General features: G+C 42.8%; 1 protein-coding gene across 1 annotated transcript; it reads left to right on the forward strand.

The window, feature by feature from the left end:
* Positions 1-1,109: 1,109 nt before the first annotated feature.
* Positions 1,110-20,470, forward strand: smarca4a (SWI/SNF related BAF chromatin remodeling complex subunit ATPase 4a). Its single transcript, XM_008415429.2, has 34 exons — positions 1,110-1,245; positions 3,067-3,330; positions 3,493-3,625; positions 5,249-5,740; positions 6,391-6,489; positions 6,736-6,991; positions 8,297-8,423; positions 8,517-8,690; positions 9,095-9,268; positions 9,347-9,514; positions 9,592-9,642; positions 9,734-9,864; positions 10,232-10,298; positions 10,385-10,497; positions 10,575-10,722; positions 10,814-10,977; positions 11,067-11,133; positions 11,217-11,327; positions 12,190-12,432; positions 12,752-12,865; positions 12,965-13,072; positions 13,188-13,274; positions 13,354-13,400; positions 13,494-13,660; positions 14,659-14,822; positions 15,690-15,917; positions 16,928-17,005; positions 17,088-17,306; positions 17,391-17,650; positions 18,275-18,380; positions 18,480-18,581; positions 18,655-18,787; positions 18,874-19,013; positions 19,809-20,470. The coding sequence occupies exons 2-34, from the start codon at positions 3,109-3,111 to the stop codon at positions 19,839-19,841; spliced, it is 4,926 nt and encodes a 1,641-aa protein (XP_008413651.1). The 5' UTR covers positions 1,110-1,245; positions 3,067-3,108; the 3' UTR covers positions 19,842-20,470.
* Positions 20,471-21,020: the final 550 nt, after the last annotated feature.

Raw genomic sequence — 21,020 nt, forward strand, 5'->3', positions numbered from 1 at the left:
ATCTCTCACTTCCATCTTTGTGCAGTCTCAAGCACCATGAAAGCAGCTTTGATGTCTTTTTAACTCTCATGCTCGGTTTGCACAACCGAGACAGAATAGTAACTAAGGCTGAGGTACGAATTCTCGATTCAGCAAGGCGAGAAGCTCCAAATATAAGCAGAGAGGCGACTCCTGAGATTACCACAACGCCTGCAGCTCTTGCTGGTCCAAGTCCAACACATCGGACGTAAGCCGGCCTTTCCCCTGTTACGGAATCCTTTATATAGTCAGCATGGCCGTGTAAGTCCTACACTGGTTTGGCCTCTACATCTTTAGTCTTCCCGGTCACTTGTGCATGATGGTGTGTTTACCAAGCCGCAGCAAATGACTTGTGGTTCTACAATTCTGATTCTTAAACAAAACATGCAGCGCCTTGCAAAAATAGTACTGATACATTTCTGTTTTGTTACAACAAACTTTAATGTATTTTATTAGGGGAAAAAAAGTGTCTTTTTTTATATATTGCTCTGATATACATAAAATTAAATCCAGTGTAACCAATTGTTTGGAACATGGTAACTCTAGAGGAGCTACAGGTATCCACAAATCTAGCCTTTATGGAATTCAGTCAAGAAAAAGGTAATAGGGTTTTGTTTCTTGGAATAGTGGAATAGTTGGTTCTATATATGTAGATGTACAAATTCAACTTTTAATCTTTATAGGTTATAAACATCCAAATTACCTCTTGTCTTTAATGCTGTTTATACACTGATCTGTTTTGGTGTAAATATAACGTTCTCCAAACATTAAAAAAGAAAATAATTACTGGAAGACTAATTTAGCCAATAGAAAAAAAAGCTATTATGATTTTAATTATCAAACGAGTTATGGTAAGAATTGTTTTTGCTACAGTAACCTAAAAGGCCCTTTGTTTTAATTTCCAGCGCTGCTCGAATTAGTTTATTACACAATAAACTAGTGTTTTAAAGAAATGTGTGAGGTTAAATCCTATTAATGTGTAATCGGGTTCCCTCCTCCCCCCGTCGCACGGGCTTCTAGTTCTTTCGGGCACGTAAGCGCAGGGCCTGTCATGCGCGGCAGGGGGCGCTGTTGAGTCGTACAGCAATGCTCAGAGAGACGGAGACGGGAGGGGGGGGTTGTAGGAAAAAAACCAACCGGGTAGGTCGCTCTTTGTTTCTGGTTAGGGGGAAAACCGAAAGACGCTGCCGCGGGTCAGAACCCAAATATCAACATTCAAACTCTCGTGTAAGTACTTTAAGTCTTTCTGTCTCTATGAAGACACTTTTAGCTATGTTTTAGTGCTTTTGTTTGGGTATACTTTAGCTTTAGTGGGGGGGTTTTCTAGAGAGAAAAAACCTGACCGACATTACAGTGGCGCGGCAGAGTGCAATGAATGAAAATTGGTTTAGGAGAAGAACGGAGCGGTGAGCCAAGAGTACGGGAGGCGCGTTGGATCAATCAGCTCCCACAATGAGTGATGCTCCAACTTTTCACGTGTCGCTGCAACGCATCAAATATATATCCAAAAAAACCGTCGTTTTTCTTACTTTTTTGGCCTGGCAGAGCATGGCCGGGGAAGGCTAGCCGAACTAGCTCGCTAGCATGTTAGCAGCTTCTAATGTGTTGCTTCAGAGTTTTTTGGTAAATTGCTGTGAGTCGGGCTGTGTTTTTGTAACTTCTGTGATATTTAAACACTTATTTTTGACTGAACTAGGTGTACCGTTCTTATAAATAAATTGGTTGAACACTTAGTCAATGCTGAGGTTCAGACAAAGGGTTTAAATAGTGTCATTGTAACCTTATCTGTTAAAGCCGGCTAGGCCTAGCTAACATTAGCAATGTCTGAAACAGTTTAAATGGGTGAAAACAGTCACCGACTTGTCCATGTAAACACAGCAACAGCAGAAGGGGGGATTTTCCTCGACTTTATTTCTTAAACTCGTCAGTTTGTAGCTTATTTGAATAAAAAATGACCCCTTAGTTTGTTCGCCTATTGTTGTGTTGCACAAAGGGACATTTAAATAACTTCTATCACATTTCCTTTAACCTTGAACTCGTAGATTCAGCTACGTTGCCCCAGCAACTATCCACAAATGTCAAGTTTACAGTTATGGAGACGTTTAGAAACTGACACGGCCCTTTTAACAATATAAACCATCTCCAGTTACGTTTACAATAAATCTAAAGCTAAGTGTTAAAGATGTGTGGATTATTCTTTAGCAGTGTGCCGGAAAAAAAACTTATTTGACGAAAAGTATTTTGAAATTCATATCTGGAGAAACTTTTGAGTAGGAAAGAATCAGCCTGTTGGTAACAGGGTTCCTGTGAAGATGGATTTTTTTTTTACAGCATTTTCCAGGTATGGAGAAGTATGGAAAAAATAGAGCCATTTTTAGATTTTATTCCCGATCTGTATGATTTAAAAAAATAATAATTTTTAGATCTGCCAGTTTGTACACCTGACTGTTTCCATCTTTCCAATTGTTGTCTTCAGAACCTGCAGAAATACCTACCATAAATTCAGAGAGAACATTTCTGTTTATTCCTTAATTCTTTAATGCATGTTTGAGAAATCTTGAATCTCCCGTGACAAACATTCACCTGTGCAAAACACCAGGGTGGACTGAGCTCCTTCAGACTAGCCAGCCGCAATTGGCAAACTCCTGGAGGAACTGCACATCTGGTGAGCTCATTATAGGAGCTACTTCTCAGTGAAATGCTGATTAAAAACGTTGTCAAAGGGTTAACAGAGGATTGATGCTGATATGACTTTCTGGAGATGGAGTTACATAAAGAATAGGAGCTTCTTAAAGAGACAGAGGGCCCAATTTAAAGTGTCAAATTACAAAGTCAAATTTCTTTCAAGTCATATTTGAGATATATAACATTTTTACACTATCTGCTACTTGATTATGCTTGTAAAATGTCAACATGTGCCCGGAAAATACATAGTAAGAGATCAGATTGATGCCTTAGTGCTAACTGTTATTTTTGCACTCAACTATATCAATAATCTTGATAAACCTATTTTGTTTTTAGTCACTCTAATCTTCTCTTCTTCTTTAGGGGTACAAATTTCCGCTGCGCGTTTCCAGCTCCTCTTGAGAGATGTCGACGCCCGACCCGCCGATGGGAGGGACGCCGCGGCCCGGTCCCTCCCCGGGCCCGGGACCGTCTCCAGGAGGCATGATGGGCCCCAGCCCCGGGCCCTCACCGGGCTCGGCCCACAGCATGATGGGGCCCAGCCCGGGGCCGCCCGGCTCCGGCCACCCCCACCCCCCACAGGGACCCTCAGGATATCCTCAGGACAACATGCACCAGATGCACAAAGTATAAATGATTGATTTATTTATTTATTTTGTTACAATTGTTTTTTCTTATCCTAGTGTTTTTTAAAACACACTTCTATCTTATTAATCATGCTAAACATGTGATAAATATTCAAATACTCAGTTGATAATTTCCGTCTTTATGTCTGAACATCTGGAACAGCCAATAGACCCCATGCACGATAAGGGGATGCCTGATGACCCTCGCTATGGTCAGATGAAGGGTATGGGCATGAGGCCTGGCGGACACAGTGGCATGGGACCGCCCCCCAGCCCAATGGACCAACATTCCCAGGGTAACTCCTCTCTCTCTATTAGCTTCTCATTAGCTATCTATATATATATGTGTGTGTGTGTGCAAGTAAACACGATCACGGTTTCAAATGTTAATTTTTTCCACTCCCAAGTTTCTAGTTCAGATCATTGTGTGGTTTGATTTTTACATTGGCGGGAGTACGAAACAATATCTGCTCTTCATCCTGCCAACCTGTATCAAAGAGAAACCGGCGCTTTAGAGTGTGTGTGTGTGTGTGTGTGTGTGTGTGTGTGTGTGTGTGTGTGTGTGTGTGTGTGCGTGTGCGTGTGCGTGTGTGTGTGAGAGAACCCATCCGACCTGTTTCTCCTCCTCTGCTGGTGTGGATTTGGCAGAGAGAAGGAGTGTTTAATGGGCTTTAGCTTTCAGGAAACAACAAGCACAGGTGCATCGACAGCACCTTGCTAAAGTATTCACAGCCCCTGAGTTTATCTTGGCACAGCCACAAATCCTTCATGTGTTTTATTGGGATTTTCTGTGATAATTGTGGAAAATTCTTGTGAACTTCTAGGAAAAATCTGAAAAACTAAGCGTTATAAAACAACTTTTGTTCCTGTTGCCATGAGCTACTAAAATTCCATTTAGCATCGTTTCTATTTCATTTTTTGTATTGTTTATGTGTTTTCTTTTATGGTTTTTAATATTTTATAGTACTGAGCACCAGGCCATTTAGAATCATGTTTATTGTGTCGATGCAAAGCTTCCTGTCAGGCGGAACCTTTGCATTTCCGTGTTTCTGGTACTCGCGTATATCTGACGCACAAGCGACATCCGCTAACAACGACAGACAACAAAGCTGCTTTTCTTAGCTCACTGGAGGTTCATTTCTGCTTTGAAAACGGATTTGATTAGACGCTGAAAAAAGACCATTGTTGTGTTCAAGTTGTGTCAAAAGGAGTCAGACTAACTTAAAGTAGCATTTTAATGCTAAACATGTAGCTTCAGCACAAACATCACCAATGCTAATGTCAACATCCATAGTCCACATTTCTAAAGAAAGTCCATGAATGATCAGGGGTTTCCTGAAACACCTGAAAGCCGCTGAATAACCTAAATAATACATGAAAAACATTAAATATCTTTGTTGTTGAGCTCATTTGCCTATTTATCCAATAATTTAGCAGCAAAAATAGTCTTTCAATTAAGAATGTTGCTTATTTTAATTGGATTCCCTGCAATTAACTCGATAAAAAGTTTAATACAGTCCCTCCACTAATTTTAATGGTTTCATAAGGATAATTTACAATGTGATGATCCGAAACATAAAATCCCAATAAGTGACATTGAAATTGTGGCTGTGATGAAATGTGAACAAGTTCAATATGTCTTTAGTGTGATGGTGTTTTGTCTTTTGGACTTCCACACTGAAGAGGAAAGAAACAGGATATAACAGTTTAGAGTTTTAAATGGTTTAAAGTTTGGACCTGATTAGAGTTATCTTGACCTTTTTAAAATGTACAATTCAACTCAAAAATGTTTTATTTATCCTAAAGGAGAAACTAAATGTTTTTGTAGCTCAGATAAATTCAAAAGCGAAAGTTCCTCTTTGTTTTTTTTTCTGTGACATCTCATTCAAGTCTCTCCACTGCCTTGTCGCTGTTGCTAGGATACCCCTCTCCGTTGGGCGGCTCGGAGCACGCACCCAGCCCCGTCCCGGCCAACGGCCCCCCCTCCGGCCCCGGCGCCAGTCCCATGGAGGGCGGCGGGGACCCCGCTCAGAGCATAGGCCAACCCAACCGGGCCGGGCCCCCGGGTCCCGGTGGGCCGCCAGGGCCAGGGCCCGGGGTCGGACCGGGCGCCGCGGGCGGACCCACCCCTTTCAACCAGAACCAGCTGCACCAACTCAGGGCCCAGATCATGGCTTACAAGATGCTGGCGCGCAATCACCCGATCCCAGAGCATCTACAGCTGGCCGTGCAGGGCAAGAGGCCCATGCCTGGGATGCAGCAGCAGCAGCCACCGCCACCCATGCCCAACATGCCGCCCTCTGCCGGGCCTGGGGGCGGCCCGCCTGCTGGGCCGGGGCCAGGACCAGGATCAGGACCAGTATCGGGTCCAGGACCGGGACCAGCTCAGACCAACTACAACAGACCTCATGGTGAGCGAAGGAAGACCAACACAAGATATGGTATTTCTTTGGTAACAGGGAACTTTGAACCCAAACGATTACTTTTAGATATATTAGTTTAGGTGCACCGATCCGATATCAATATCTGTATCGGTCCTGATATTGAAAAAAATACTATAATCAGGTATTGGTGACAAAGTGTCACATTCATAAGGGCAGATATATTCATGCTTTGTGGTCTGATCGACATTTATTCCCGCATGAATAAATTCCCCATTGAACTTTCTGAACAATTTAAAAAAAGGTTTGTTGCAGTTTTTTTCGTTACCAGAGTATTTACTTTACTCTGGTTGTTCTACTGCTAACTGCACTGACCGAACAAATGAAAGTTGTTTTTATGTTTGACTAAGCTGTTGAAGGTTTTGGTGTATTTAAAGTGATGTGCTGGTGCAGAGTTAGCAAATATATTTGTAACTCAGTACATTTATGTCTGTGTTAAAAAAAAAAACATAAAATGAAACGGTTTAAGTGAATTCAGCTGATTTTCTGTATCAGGTTGGTATCAGCCAATGCTAAAGTGCAGTTATTGGTATCGAAAGTGAAAAAAAGTGGATCAGTGCATCCTTACTGATTATTTATAAAATCGAAGGTAAATATTGTTTTTTTTTTTTTTATTTCAGGGATGGTAGGTCCCAACATGGCGCCTCCCGTACCCGCAGGAGTTCCTCCTGCTATGCAAGGCCAGCCTGCCAACGGACCACCCAAATCATGGCCTGAAGGTAAACCCACTCAAATGTTTAATGTTTTTATTATTTTCGAATTCCTCTGCATTTCTGTGACAAAGCAGGACGATGCTTCTCAGGGATCTACATTCAGTTATAAAAAGATAATTGAAAGCGAAAATTTAAGAAAAGAAAGTGGACACAAAAATGTGAAAAATAACTACGATAATGTCCCTCTTACAATCTGAAATAGATCACGATTCATTTCATGTGCTAAACTAAAAATCAATTCTTCCTTTCCAGGACCAATGGTGAACGCCGCTGCCCCATCCAACCCTCCCCAGAAGTTGATTCCCCCCCAGCCCACCGGCAGACCCTCACCTGCCCCGCCGTCCGTGCCTCCAGCTGCCTCCCCGGTGATGCCCCCGCAGACGCAGTCGCCGGGGCAACCTGCGCAGCTCCCTCCCATGATGCTGCACCAGAAGCAGAACCGCATCACGCCTATCCAGAAGCCCCACGGGCTGGACCCGGTGGAGATCCTCCAGGAGAGAGAGTACAGGTGAGGAGGGCGGAGGGGCCGATACGGAGCAGCATGGCTCCACGTCGTCCTCATGGCGGTGGCTCCTGGCGGTGGCTCCTGGCTTTGGCTCGTCGATTCCAATTTTAGCTCATTTTTCCGTAAGAACTGTAGCGTAAAGACACAAGAATGAACGGCAGGGAAAATATCAAATGAATAAAATAAAAAAATAGGAAAAAATATATAGAACGTAAAAAAAAAAATTATCAGTGAAAATGATAAATGAATAAAAAAATATATAAAAATGATTAAAACTATTTGTTAGAATAAAAACTATGTAAAATGTAAAAAGTGACAGTGAAAAAATTAAATACAAAATTTGATTAAAAAAAAGAAAAATGTGTATAAAAAATAAATGGAAATAAAAATTTATATTAGTAAGCAAGCAAAGTTAGACATAAGAAGTAGAACAAATAGTAAAAGAATGGAAGTGACTTTTTTTTTCGTTAAAAATAAAAGAACATGTGTGAAAATAATAGATAAAAATCTATATAAAGAAACACGAAGAACTCCAGGGAAAATGATTTTAAAAATAAAAGTTGAAATAAAAAAATATTTAAAAAGTAAAAAATGCATATAAGATGTTTGAAAAAAATTGATGGGGAAAAAGGCACTTAGGAAAAAAGTGCCTTTTTTTTCCAAGCATTTCTGCTATCAATGGATATTCCTATTAGGAGCGAACTGGATCGTCTCTAAGCAAACGGACTACACAGTAACACCTTCTGCGTCGGCATGTTAGTTATGCTGTACGACTGCATGTCATGCAGATTATTTTGAGCCGTTCTAAGAACGACGTACAGCAACAGAACTCGCCACAAAACAAAGCAGAGACACTTAAAACACTTTAAAAAACTCTTCACTGATTTTCCAGATCCAACACGTCACATTTAACAGTTCTTTAAGCTTTGCTTGTATGTAAAATGTAATTTTGTTCCAACAGATTTAGGCAGAAGTTTTGTGAATGAAGTTGTGCTCGAGTCTTCTTTGAACAAAAAGTAAGGAGCTAAAAAGAACAGCTATGTGTTTTTGTGCGTTGGTTTACACCTGCAACTCATGCCGACCACAAGGTGTCGCTGTAGAGAAGGTGATAACAGCTGCACAGCGGGAATATGCAGAACAAGAAACACAATAAAGTTTAGTAAATGTAGGATCGTCCAGGATTACTGTCCAAATCATGGATGGTTCTAAAAGTCTTAAATTTAGAGACTTATCCAATGCTGCAGAAAGTTTGGGCCTTCATTGTTGTACCAAAAATGTAAAAAATTAGCTGGTGCTTCTTCGTTTCAGGCTTCAAGCTCGTATTGTTCACCGCATCCAGGAGCTGGAACATCTGCCTGGTTCACTTGCCGGTGATCTCAGGACCAAGGCCACCATCGAGCTCAAGGCTCTGAGGCTGCTTACATTCCAGAGACAGGTACACCATTACAATACTGGCTTTACCATCATGATTAGTTTCTAGCAAGTTATTTAATTTTTTATTTATTTGGGGGATTTTTTTTGCCTACAGCTGCGTCAAGAGGTAGTTGCTTGCATGCGTCGGGACACAGCTTTGGAAACTGCCCTGAACGCCAAAGCCTACAAGCGCAGCAAGCGTCAGTCTCTACGAGAGGCCCGGATCACAGAGAAACTGGAGAAACAGCAGAAGATCGAACAAGAACGAAAACGTCGCCAGAAACACCAGGTAGAGAAGCTTTCATCAGTTAATGCTGGAGCTGGTGCATGTTTAGATGCTAACTATCTGCCTAGCATACTGGCTAATTATCTGCCTAGCATACTGGCTAACTATCTGCCTAGCATACTGGCTAACTATCTGCCTAGCATACTGGCTAACTATCTGCCTAGCATACTGGCTAACTATCTGGCTAGCATACTAGTTAAATATCTGGCTAGCATACTAGCTAAATATCTGGCTAGCATACTAGCTAACTATGGCTAGCACACTAGCTATCTAATTGGTTAGCCTACTAGCTATGTATCTGGCCAGCTAGCTATCAAAAACACGAGAACTCTGGGATTTTAAGTCTGATGGCGATCATGATGAATCTGTATGAACCATAGGATTGGTTTGTGCCTTTCTTCTGACAGGAATACCTCAACAGCATCCTGCAGCATGCCAAGGACTTTAAAGAATACCACCGCTCCATCACAGCAAAGATCCAGAAGGCCACCAAGGCTGTGGCTACCTATCACGCCAACACCGAGCGTGAGCAGAAGAAGGAGAACGAGCGCATTGAAAAGGAGAGAATGCGGAGGCTGATGGTGAGACTTTTTTTTAAAAATCCAAACACCTGATGGTCCGATAAGTCCGGGTTGAGCTCCCTCTGAACATTCCCCCAGGCTGAGGATGAGGAGGGCTACCGGAAGCTCATCGACCAGAAGAAAGACAAACGCCTGGCCTACCTGCTGCAGCAGACCGACGAATACGTGGCCAACCTCACTGAGTTGGTGCGCGCCCACAAGGCGGCACAAGCGCTGAAGGAGAAGAAGAAGAAGAAGAAAAAGAAGGTCAATGTCGCCTCTGGTAATGTCTGAACTTGAGGTTGTGATGGTGTTTCTCACGATGACTCTGCGTTTGTTTTAAGAAGCCAGACGCCGTTGAAGGCGGTGCGCCTGCTATGGGACCTGATGGAGAGGTGAGAGCTTAGAGGAAAATCTTTGTTTGCTCCCTTTGGGCCACCGTCTCCTTTACCAGCTCAGCGTTTTGATTCTTCTCTCTTGTACCAGCCTCTAGACGAAACCAGTCAGATGAGCGACCTGCCAGTGAAGGTCATCCACGTGGACAGCGGAAAGATCCTGACTGGCGTCGACGCACCCAAGGCTGGCCAGTTGGAAGCCTGGTTGGAAATGAATCCTGGGTAATTATCATGGCGCGCTTTCTTTCCATAAAAAGAAAAAAAGGCAAACGTTTTATGATTACGTCTTATTTCAGTTTTCTTTCCAAGGTGTATGACACACCATGATAAATGAAAATCAGAAATTGGAATTGGTTTGGTGCATTTCTACTAAATATTTTTGAATCTGATGTTGTTTACAAAAATTTATTGTAATCTGCCTACGTAACAAATGTTTGTAGGCTCCAAAACTGGCCGAAGGGTTTTCAGTTTGGACATATTCAGTGACCAGCTGAGGAAATACTGGCTGATTGATTGGCTTATCGGTTCTTATCAGATCAGTTTGCGTTTGCGTTCGTTTTAATAACGGAACGTTGCGTTTTCCATGCAGCTACGAAGTGGCGCCGCGTTCAGACAGCGAAGATAGTGGTTCAGAAGATGAAGACGAGGAAGATGAGGTAGTACCCTCTGCCTCCAAATAAAACACAGTAAGAGGTGTTCGCTCCTGGCGCTCACTTTAAAAAAAAAAAAAACTTGTTGCCAGGACGACGCGGAGGACCATTCTCAGCCCACGACGGCTCCAACCGAGGAGAAGAAGAAGATTCCAGACCCCGACAGCGAAGACGTTTCGGAAGTGGACGTCCAGCACATCATCGAGTAACTAACGCTTAGCTCCGCCTCCTCTGGCGAGTCGACGACTCGCTTTTCACTCGAGTTGCTCTTTTCACTCCCAGGCACGCCAAGCAGGACGTCGACGACGAATACGGCAGCGCCAGCTTCAACCGAGGCCTACAGTCGTACTACGCCGTGGCGCACGCTGTCACTGAGAAAGTGGACAAGCAGTCCTCTCTGATGGTCAACGGGATGCTCAAGCAGTACCAGGTAGAGCGCCCATCGCCGACCGCGACGCGGCTGATTTAAAAACAAACAAAACAAAAATTGGAGGGGCGGAGCTAACTGTGCCGACCGTCAGATTAAAGGTCTGGAGTGGCTGGTGTCGCTTTACAACAACAACCTGAACGGCATCCTGGCCGACGAGATGGGCCTGGGGAAGACCATCCAGACCATTGCCCTCATCACGTACCTCATGGAGCTCAAGCGCATCAACGGGCCCTTCCTCATCATCGTACCGCTCTCGTAAGTCTCGGCATGACCAGATTAACGTTTCACCGGCGACGGCTGTCCGGGTTTCTCTTCCCGACACAAAGCAATCTCTTCTGTTTCAGGACTTTATCGAACTGGGTGTACGAGTTTGACAAATGGGCCCCGTCTGTAGTGAAAGTCTCCTACAAGGTAAGGCGTTGCTCGGTTACCGCTTCCTCTGCCTCGTGAACGGTTCTAGTTCCGTTTCCTGAACGCGTTCGGGTCCCTTCCAGGGCTCCCCACAGGCTCGCCGCTCGTTTGTTCCCATCCTGCGGAGCGGGAAGTTCAACGTGCTTCTCACCACGTACGAGTACATCATCAAAGACAAGCAGATCTTAGCCAAGGTAACAGCAATCTGTTTCTTTACACAAAGTTATTCAGTAGGATAATGTAAGGCAGTGTTTGGTTTTCTAGATTTTTTTTTTTTCTTACAAGGAAGCATTTAAAAAGTGTGAATAGTATTTGTATCCTGTCTCTAATAGCAGGTAGAAGCAGCTCTGGCTGAAAGTCTTTTAGTTTGTGTCTCTACTAGTTTGTCCCGTCTGCAAACTGACAGTTTTGTCCATTTTACTACATAAAGTAGCCAGAGCTCAATCTGATTGGTTGGAGGACCGCCTGTAAACATAAATTAATAATACAGACCTCAATTACACCTACATCTGTACTTTGATAAAGCTGTTTAAGCACATGACCTTTATCACTGTTGTATCTCTGGTTGTATGTTCGTTAGTCGTCAGGTTCTCTGAAGTATTTGGAGAAAACAAACCAGACTGCAATCAGCTAACCTGTCCCTCCTAAAGCAGTTAGAGGGTGTCTGCGTCCTACCGATGCTAAGCTCATCAGTAGGAGCGCTAGGGCTGCCATCGAGCGGCTCGCAGTGTTTCTGAGTTAAACGTTGTTTAAAGTTGACAGGAAATCTGAAAATATCACCTGATATTTATGTGTTATTGGAAAACTGGCCGATTAATACCTTAACACCAACTTATAAAAAGACAAACATACAAAAAAAAAATTGAAACCTTGAAACAGATTTTTTTAATAATAATAATGATTTTGAGTCCAGAGCCAGTAAATGTGGATCTTCACACTTGCAGCACTTTGTGCAGATTCATAATGTTGAAATCTAAAGGTCACATTAGATTTGTGACCTTTCACAAATCTAATGTGAAAGGTCCGCTCTGCTCTGACATCATCGTTCCCCCGCAGATCCGCTGGAAGTACATGATTGTGGACGAGGGCCACCGCATGAAGAACCACCACTGCAAGCTGACGCAGGTCCTGAACACGCACTACCTGGCGCCGCGGCGCGTCCTGCTGACGGGGACGCCGCTGCAGAACAAGCTGCCTGAGCTCTGGGCCCTGCTCAACTTCCTGCTGCCCACCATCTTCAAGAGCTGCAGCACCTTCGAGCAGTGGTTCAACGCTCCGTTCGCCATGACCGGGGAAAAGGTCAGTCAGGTTTACCAAACTTTAACAGGCTGTGGCCCCCCGACGGCATCAGACTCAGGCTGGGGGCCCCCTTTGATAACGCACTGACTGTTCTACAAAATATATGAAGAAACATCAACTTTTAATGTGTTTTAGTCTCTATTCAATAGTTATTGCATTCATTTAGCATAAATGCTAACCCACTCAGGATGAGGACCAATTAATCAAACGGTCACACATTTGGTTTTTAGCTTTGGTTCAAAGGAACTCTGCGTTTTGGACTTTTGCTCCAGATTAGCAGAACGTATAAAAAGCTAATAAATGTTATTTGACCACAAAGGTGGACCTGAACGAAGAGGAGACCATCCTGATCATCCGACGTCTGCACAAGGTGCTCCGCCCGTTCCTGCTGCGCCGGCTTAAGAAAGAGGTGGAGGCCCAGCTTCCAGAGAAGGTAACCATGGAAACATGAAGAACGCATAGAAAACCTGGGTTTTTTTATGTTCTAACATGCCTTTTGTTTTTTTTAATCTCCCCTCACCGGTCGCCGCAGGTGGAGTACGTGATCAAGTGTGACATGTCGGCCCTGCAGAGGGTTCTGTACCGCCACATGCAGGCCAAAGGCGTTCTGCTGACCGACGGCTCGGAAAAAGACAAGAAGGTAACACTGTCGTTTTGTAAAAAAAAATAAATAAATAAATACAGGAAAATCCTTAAAAATGCTTCAACTTTAGTTTGTTTAGTTGGTTCTGCATAAAGTTCTTTTATGTTTTCAGGGTAAAGGCGGGACGAAGACGCTGATGAACACCATCATGCAGCTGAGGAAGATTTGCAACCACCCCTACATGTTCCAGCACATCGAGGCACGAAGCTGCAGAAACGGTGACGTTCTGTAAACGTACCGACGTTTCTGGAATACTAAAGTTTACATTTTATTCGTAGGAGTCCTTTTCCGAGCATCTAGGCTTCTCCGGAGGAATCGTGACTGGGTACTTTCAACTAAACTCTCATTCCTTGCGCTTGAATGTGTATGCATATATGACGACTGACTGGTTTTTTTTTGTTTTTGTTGTTTTTGTTAGCCCTGATCTGTACCGTGCCTCGGGAAAGTTCGAGCTGCTGGATCGCATCCTGCCCAAGCTGAGAGCCACCAAACACAAAGTGCTGCTTTTCTGCCAGATGACGACGCTCATGACCATCATGGAGGACTACTTCGCTTACCGCAACTTCAAATACCTGCGTTTGGATGGTATGAAAATAAAAAAAAGTTACTTTGTGTGCAAAAATAAACCTTGAGACATCAAAAGGTTTGTTTTTGTTTCTAGAAATTCAATAAAAAAAAATCATTATACAAAGATTTATTAAATGCAGATCAATACAGTTTGAACATTAATTTGAGTGAACATGCCTTACAGGTGTTGAAAATCAAAATTCAGTTCCTCAGATATGTATTGACCCACTATTAATTTGAATTAAGATAATTTTAAAACTAAATATAGGTTATGTTATGAAATGCATGATCATTGGGAAACTGGAAGGTCATTGCTGGTTAAAACGTTCTGCATCCAGTGTAAATTGATAGAAAGTCGAGTGGAAGAAAAAATGTGGCAGAAAGCTAAGGTGAGAGTCCGTAACACCCAAGAAGTGCTGCACCACATTAGTGCAATAAATGTTTTTTTTTAATTGTTCTGTGCTATGCTTTGAACAAAAGAAAGTGTTATTATTATTAATTTTATTTTTATTATTATCTTAATTCAAACGGAGGCCTGACCTAGTATTGGGTGGATATGCTGTAGAGAAAATACTGTATGCAAATAATTTTCAGTTGGTCAAAATTTCTGAATTCAAATCCTTTAAAATAAAATTAAAATCTGAACTAAATCTGTCACTTTTTAATGAGTGCATATGGTATTATTTTTACCGTTAATCACTCTAGTAAATTAACCGTACTATCTTTAGATTTATTCCGAGAAAATGTAATAAATAAATAAATAAAATAAATGTAATGTGGAGCGAAGCCACTTTTCTCTGCTATCCTTACCGGATTAGTGTGAAAATCATTAGATAAAACACAATAAAAAAAAGAGTAAAGCAGAAGTGATAAAAAGGTATGAGAAATACCTGAAAATGTTCAGAGCGATGTTCCTTCATCAGCCCTCTGTTGGAATTTGGATATCTWTYKTKTGTTTTTTTTTTTTTTTTTTTTTTTTTTTTWSCWMCAACATGTTTTTATTTCTGGCCCCTCAGGAACCACCAAAGCAGAAGACCGCGGCATGTTGCTGAAAACCTTCAACGACCCGGCCTCGGAGTACTTTGTGTTCCTGCTGAGCACCAGGGCAGGAGGCCTGGGGCTGAACCTGCAGTCTGCCGACACCGTCATCATCTTCGACAGCGACTGGAACCCTCACCAGGTGAAGCCCAGGATCACAGGAAGTGGTCTAAACCAATCATTCTGTTGGGCAACAGTAAAAACCGCTGGAGAAGATGGTGCAATACAAGGCGATACACTGATCTCACGATAATATTCTGCTCACAATACGATATGTATCACTGTATTCAGCAAACAATACGATTTGATATGATTCAATACATTAAGATTTTCAGAGAGATTTTAGAGGGACAGAGTGATTTTGGTGACATTTTGTGACTGATCCATAGAGTTTGATTGAATTAATTGAACTGATGGGGCAATACTGGTGTAATAAATGTTGTTTTTGTTCTACATTTGCTTTGTTTAAATGTCAATTGCTTTGTGTGTTTGGTTATGCAAAAGGAAACTTTTTTGTCTTATTCATTTATATTAGATAATGTAATTTATCTATTTCTTTATTTAATTAATTGTTACTGGTTGTTCCACGTGATTTTTTTAATGTACATGTGCAACTGGGTAAAAAATCTCATGTGTGATAGCCGTCATTTAATTCATGTAGATTTGACATAAAACTCAAAGTAGGCTTTAATGTATCGATACTCACACATGAAAAATTGATACTTTCTGAGGAAAAAAATCAAGAAATATTGTAGAATTGATAAAATTACACAGCTCTGGTGTAATAATAATAATAACCAAGAGGGTTTTTTTATGAGAGGCCTCTGCATGACAAGCTCAATATATTCAGGCAGCAGAGATGACATTTGATGGCAACAAGTCCAGGATGACACAATCTGTTGTTAGCTAACACTGCTAATCCAAGGCTCCGTTTTAAATCTGTCTTGTTCTGACTTCCAAGTTTTTTCTCGTGTCTGAACCGATGTTCTTCTTTGCTCTTTCGTCACAGGACCTTCAGGCTCAAGACAGAGCGCACCGCATCGGGCAGCAAAACGAGGTGCGCGTGCTCCGCCTCTGCACTGTCAACAGTGTGGAGGAGAAGATCCTGGCGGCGGCCAAGTACAAGCTGAACGTGGACCAGAAGGTCATCCAGGCCGGCATGTTCGACCAGAAGTCCTCGGGCTGCGAGCGGCGGGCTTTCCTGCAGGCCATCCTGGAGCACGAGGAGCAGGACGAGGTCAGGAGCTGGTCTTACCGCGAGGCGCCTGTTCATACTTAATAAGTCTGACAGTCATGCATCCATCTAAAGGAGGCCTGATGCAATAATACATTTTGCCAGATGTCAAATCTCAGGCTATTATGCTTTAACTTTGTGTATCGAACACTTAATTCTGAAATTGTAAGATATTTTAAATATCTAAAATCAATAAATAAAATGAAAATAAAAGTCAAATGCAACTGAAACCAGAAATAAAATGGATTATAACATCTCTGCAAGAAATATTTTAATTGAAAATATATTATGATGTGATCTTACATTTAATTTAGCAAGCAATTAGTGGATAAATTGCTTATTGCGACAGGCTTAATCTGAAGTTAAAGGTGTGAAAAGTCTTAAATTTACATTGTTAAAATCAAGGCCTTAAAATCTCTTAAATCCACCTAAAAAGATACAAGTTTTCCTTAAATTTGCTCATCACAGGTCTTAAATTTTTTCCTGGCAGGACTATTTACTCACATGCAGTTTATTTTTCTGACTGGACTTTTCTGTCAGGAAAACATTTGAGTTGTGTGCAGACATCTTCTGTCCATTCTGTGGCTCGAGCCAGTTGAACTTAGCATTAATTAGCTTCCAGTTAGCTGGTCAGTTGCCAGCTAGCTTTTTTTTGTCAGTCGTGTGTGTTGGATTCGACACACATGGAGTAACAAACAAGTCACCATCACTCAGTGTGAAACTAAACACAGCTAACTAGCTGCTAATACATCCTTGCTAACTAGCTAGCTAACATTTTTGTGTGATGAGTAAATCCATTATCAGTTTGCTGCTCCCTTCTGTTGCCGTTCCATATGATTCTATGCATTTTCAGCAAAACACCTTGGTCTTCATCACACATCTCTGTTGTGATGCAGGTCTTGCGTTTCATTCATAACGGTTGTGATTAACGTCTTAAAGATCCTTAAGTTTGAGTTGGTGAAACGTGCAGCAACCCTGAGCAAGAAATGAAAGAAAAATCCTTTTCCTTGCAGGAGGAGGACGAGGTGCCAGACGATGAGACCGTCAATCAGATGATTGCAAGAAGTGAAGAAGAGTTTGAGCTTTTCATGGTAAGTTTAGTTTCTTTTTTTTCACAGATTAGTCACTGATATTTGCGGAGCTGGATTCTAATCTGCCCCGTTTGGGTTGCAGCGAATGGACCTGGACAGGCGCCGCGAGGACGCCCGCAACCCCAAGAGGAAGCCGCGCCTGATGGAGGAGGACGACATGCCAGGCTGGATACTGAAGGACGACGCCGAGGTGGAGAGGCTGACCTGCGAGGAGGAGGAGGAGAAGATGTTCGGCCGCGGCTCCCGTCAGCGCAAGGAGGTGGACTACAGCGACTCGCTGACCGAGAAGCAGTGGCTCAAGGTGGGACAGAGCAGGGAAAACCTCCGAGGGTTCAGACCAGGTGTGGAGACGACCTTCTGACTCACCGCCCTGGTCCTTCTTTAGGCCATAGAAGAAGGAAACCTGGAGGACATAGAGGAGGAGGTGCGGCACAAAAAGACGACCAGGAAACGCAAGAGAGAGCGCGACCACGACGGCAGCCCAGCCACGCCCAGCTCCAGCCACCGCGGCCGGGACAAGGACGACAGCGGGAAGAAGGCCAAGAAACGCGGCCGGCCGCCGGCGGAGAAGCTCTCCCCCAACCCGCCGACCCTCACCAAGAAGATGAAGAAGATCGTCGACGCCGTCGTCAAATACAAGGACGGGTAAGACCAGCGGAATGCCACCGAGTCGGAGGAAACCTCGTGGTTGTTACCAACGTTCACGCGTTGAAGTATCTGGAGCTCAGAACTAGAACTGCTGCAAAAAAATTAAAAGAAGCTCAATAATTTCCATTTGCTTAGACATTATATGATTCATTTTATTTGTTGTTTCAGTTTTATTTCTATTTAAAATTTCTTCCAGTTCTAGTGTTAAATATTCATTACAATTTGAAGTTCATTGATGTCTGAGAATGTGTTGTTGTATTATTATGTAATTATCAATATAGTCCCTGAAAATGGTCTCAAATCAACAATATCATCGGTTATCGCGATAACTTCTGGGACAGAATTTATCGCGATAGGTCCAGTCAGAACCGAGGTGTTTGTGACCGTTTCCAATCTCCAGTTATTCAGGTTTCTGGTCTACAAATTTCCCTAGAACAACAATTAAGAAAGTAAATTACAACACAGTCCACAGGTAACATGGCCGACAGCCTTCGCCACCCAACATTTTGTCATTTTTTGTTTTTTTCTTGCCAACATGTTTTCTCTCTTGTTTTGGTCTCGACCGAGGCAGACCAGTCGTTTTCCACGCTTGAGGCTGAAGCTCTGGTTTTCTCTCCACAGCAACGGCCGCCAGCTGAGCGAAGTCTTCATCCAGCTGCCGTCTCGCAAGGAGCTGCCGGAGTACTACGAGCTGATCCGCAAGCCGGTGGACTTCAAGAAGATCAAGGTGAGGAAGAAACACGGAACGGCTTCGCTCTTCGCTCCTCTTCGCTCCTCTTCGCTCCTCTTCCCATTCACTCTCTCCGCTCCTCCCTGCTGCTTTCAGGAGCGGATCCGCAGCCACAAGTACCGCAACCTCAACGACCTGGAGAAGGACGTGATGCTGCTGTGTCAGAACGCCCAGACCTTTAACTTGGAGGGCTCTCTGGTGAGATCCGCAGCAAACCCGTCCGGCTCGTTTTCCCGTCCCGATTTAAAAGCGTCAACGGTGACTCTTCCAGATCTACGAGGACTCCATCGTACTCCAGTCCGTCTTCACCAGCGTGAGGCAGAAGATCGAGAAAGACGACGAAAGCGAGGGAGAGGAGAGCGAGGAGGAGGAGGAGGAGATGGATGAAGGCTCCGAGTCTGAATGTGAGGATGAGAGAGAGAGAGAGAGAGCGGATGTAAAGCACAGATTTGTTGTTTTTCTTCACGTCTTTGTGTTTTCTCCCCGTCAGCTCGATCGGTGAAGGTGAAGATCAAGCTGAGCCGGAAGGAGAAGGGCGACCGAGGGGGCAAAGGTCAGAGGCGGAGGGGCCGCGGCTCCAGGGCCAAACCCGTTGTCAGCGACGACGACAGTGAGGACGAGCAGGAGGAGGTGAGGGAGACGCTGGAGACCGGGTTAACCTGATCGGGATAAGAGAGGGAAAAGAAAATGGAGGACAGGAAACTATTCCCGGAGTTGATGTCCTTCTTTTCCTTCCTCCATATTTTTTTCTTTTACTCCTCATATTTTTGCTTCCTTTCTTCCATTTTTTATTCCTTTCTGCACTTTTTTCTTGTATCCTTCAATCCTTCTTATCTGTCCTTCATTCGTCCACTCGTCTTTCTTTTGCTTTCTTTCTTTCTGCCTTTTCTTTTTTGTTCTTACTTTCTTTTTGTTTCTCTTTTCTTTTTCCTTTTTTCTTCCTTTTTCTTTTCTGTCTTTCTTTCTTCTATATATATATTCCTTTCTTTTCCCTCTCTTTGTCCTCTGTCTTTGTCTTATGTCTTTTTGCGTTGTTTTTTCTTTCTGCCCTTAGGCCTTTCGTTTATTTTCTTTTTTTCTTTCTTTATTCCTTTCTTTCTCCCTCCCTCTCTTTCTTTCTTTCTTTCTTTCTTTCTTTCTTTCTTTCTTTCTTTCTTTCTTTCTTTCTTCCTTTCTTTTTGCCTTTCACTCTGAATTTCTTTTGCCTTTTCATTTTTTCTTCCTTTCTTCCCTGTTCAAATATCTGCTGTAAATGTGCAGGAAGTCGTCATATTTCCATCTTAAAGTCAGAGAACTGTAGGAATGTGAGTGAGGAAAAGCCTGGGCTCATGTTGAACATTTCTTATTTGTTTACAGTGTAACATAAATCTGTGTGTTCACTTTGTTTTGTATGGAAAGCAGTAAATATCTTGTTTCTCTCCKCAGGAGCGCTCAGCCAGTGGCAGTGAGGACGACTGAAGCGAATCCCGTCGCTACACTTGACTTTATATTTCACTAGACGCAGCAGGGAGGCGGCCAGAGGAGAGGCCTAGTTTTACCTAGACGAGCTGATTTTTAGTGTCACAGTCAGCATTTAAGTATACCATTAATTAAAAAAAATATGAACGCTATGGACCATCTATTTCATATTTAAACCATATCCCATAATGAACGGTAGTGTCTTTTTTTTTTTTTTTTTTTTTTTTTTTTTCCTGTAAGTGGAACCTTGACAGAGCCTGAGTCATCATGGACAGATCGCGGGCAAACAAAGCAGCTGTGGTTTTGTTGTTGATTCTTTTTTCATTGTTATTTTAATTATAATTCATATTGACATACGTTTTTTTGTCGTCTTCTTCGTTGAGACAAAGTGTACTGCATTCCTTGAAGTCCCTTTTGGATGCATGTTTGTGGAAATGCGCCTGGATGTGTCTTCGCTGTGTTTAATTTAATGACGAGGACGGGAACGCGGTACGTCCCACCGCCGCCTCCTCCCTCTCAGGTCACGTTTAGTAAAGGGGAGGGGGGAGGGGGGGCAGGACCTTTTTCTCGTGTCACTGTCACTGGATTCCATAAAGTACAATAAAGACATCTCAACTCATCCATTAATACGCCTGATCTGTTGCGTCACTCTGTCGYCTTCAGAAGTCACCGGATGTAATTTAAAGATTGTTGGAGAGCATTAGTGGATGAACCACATTTCTTTTATTTATGAAGCATATGTTAGGGGGCAGACGAAGAACAAGCCAAGACCAATATTAAAATAAAATCATTATTAAAAATAAAGACTGCAATCTAACAGCATTTTTAAAAGGCAGTGTTTTGTGTTTTCCAGTCATGGTCCCATTTTAGAGCACAATAAAGTAACCATTACCTTCAACTGTTGTAAAAATACTTTATATCAAATATGTACAACAGCCTATCAGGGCCATTGCAGGTAGAAAAAAAACAACAAAAAAAACTGAATTTTCTGGAAGAAACGTGGAAATTTCCGAGTTTGAAAAGTTTTAACATTTTGCTTTATAGTTATAGTAGAAAAGGCCTGATCTCTGAGCTTCAGTCTGGTTTTTGGTACAGACTTCTCCCTGCATTGACTCCATCTGTCCGCTAGGGGGCCCCATGAGAGCATGCGATAGCATCCTCATTCTTCACTTTGAACAG

The sequence above is a fragment of the Poecilia reticulata genome, linkage group LG8 (assembly GCF_000633615.1).
Source record: "Poecilia reticulata strain Guanapo linkage group LG8, Guppy_female_1.0+MT, whole genome shotgun sequence".
Lineage (NCBI taxonomy): Eukaryota > Metazoa > Chordata > Actinopteri > Cyprinodontiformes > Poeciliidae > Poecilia > Poecilia reticulata.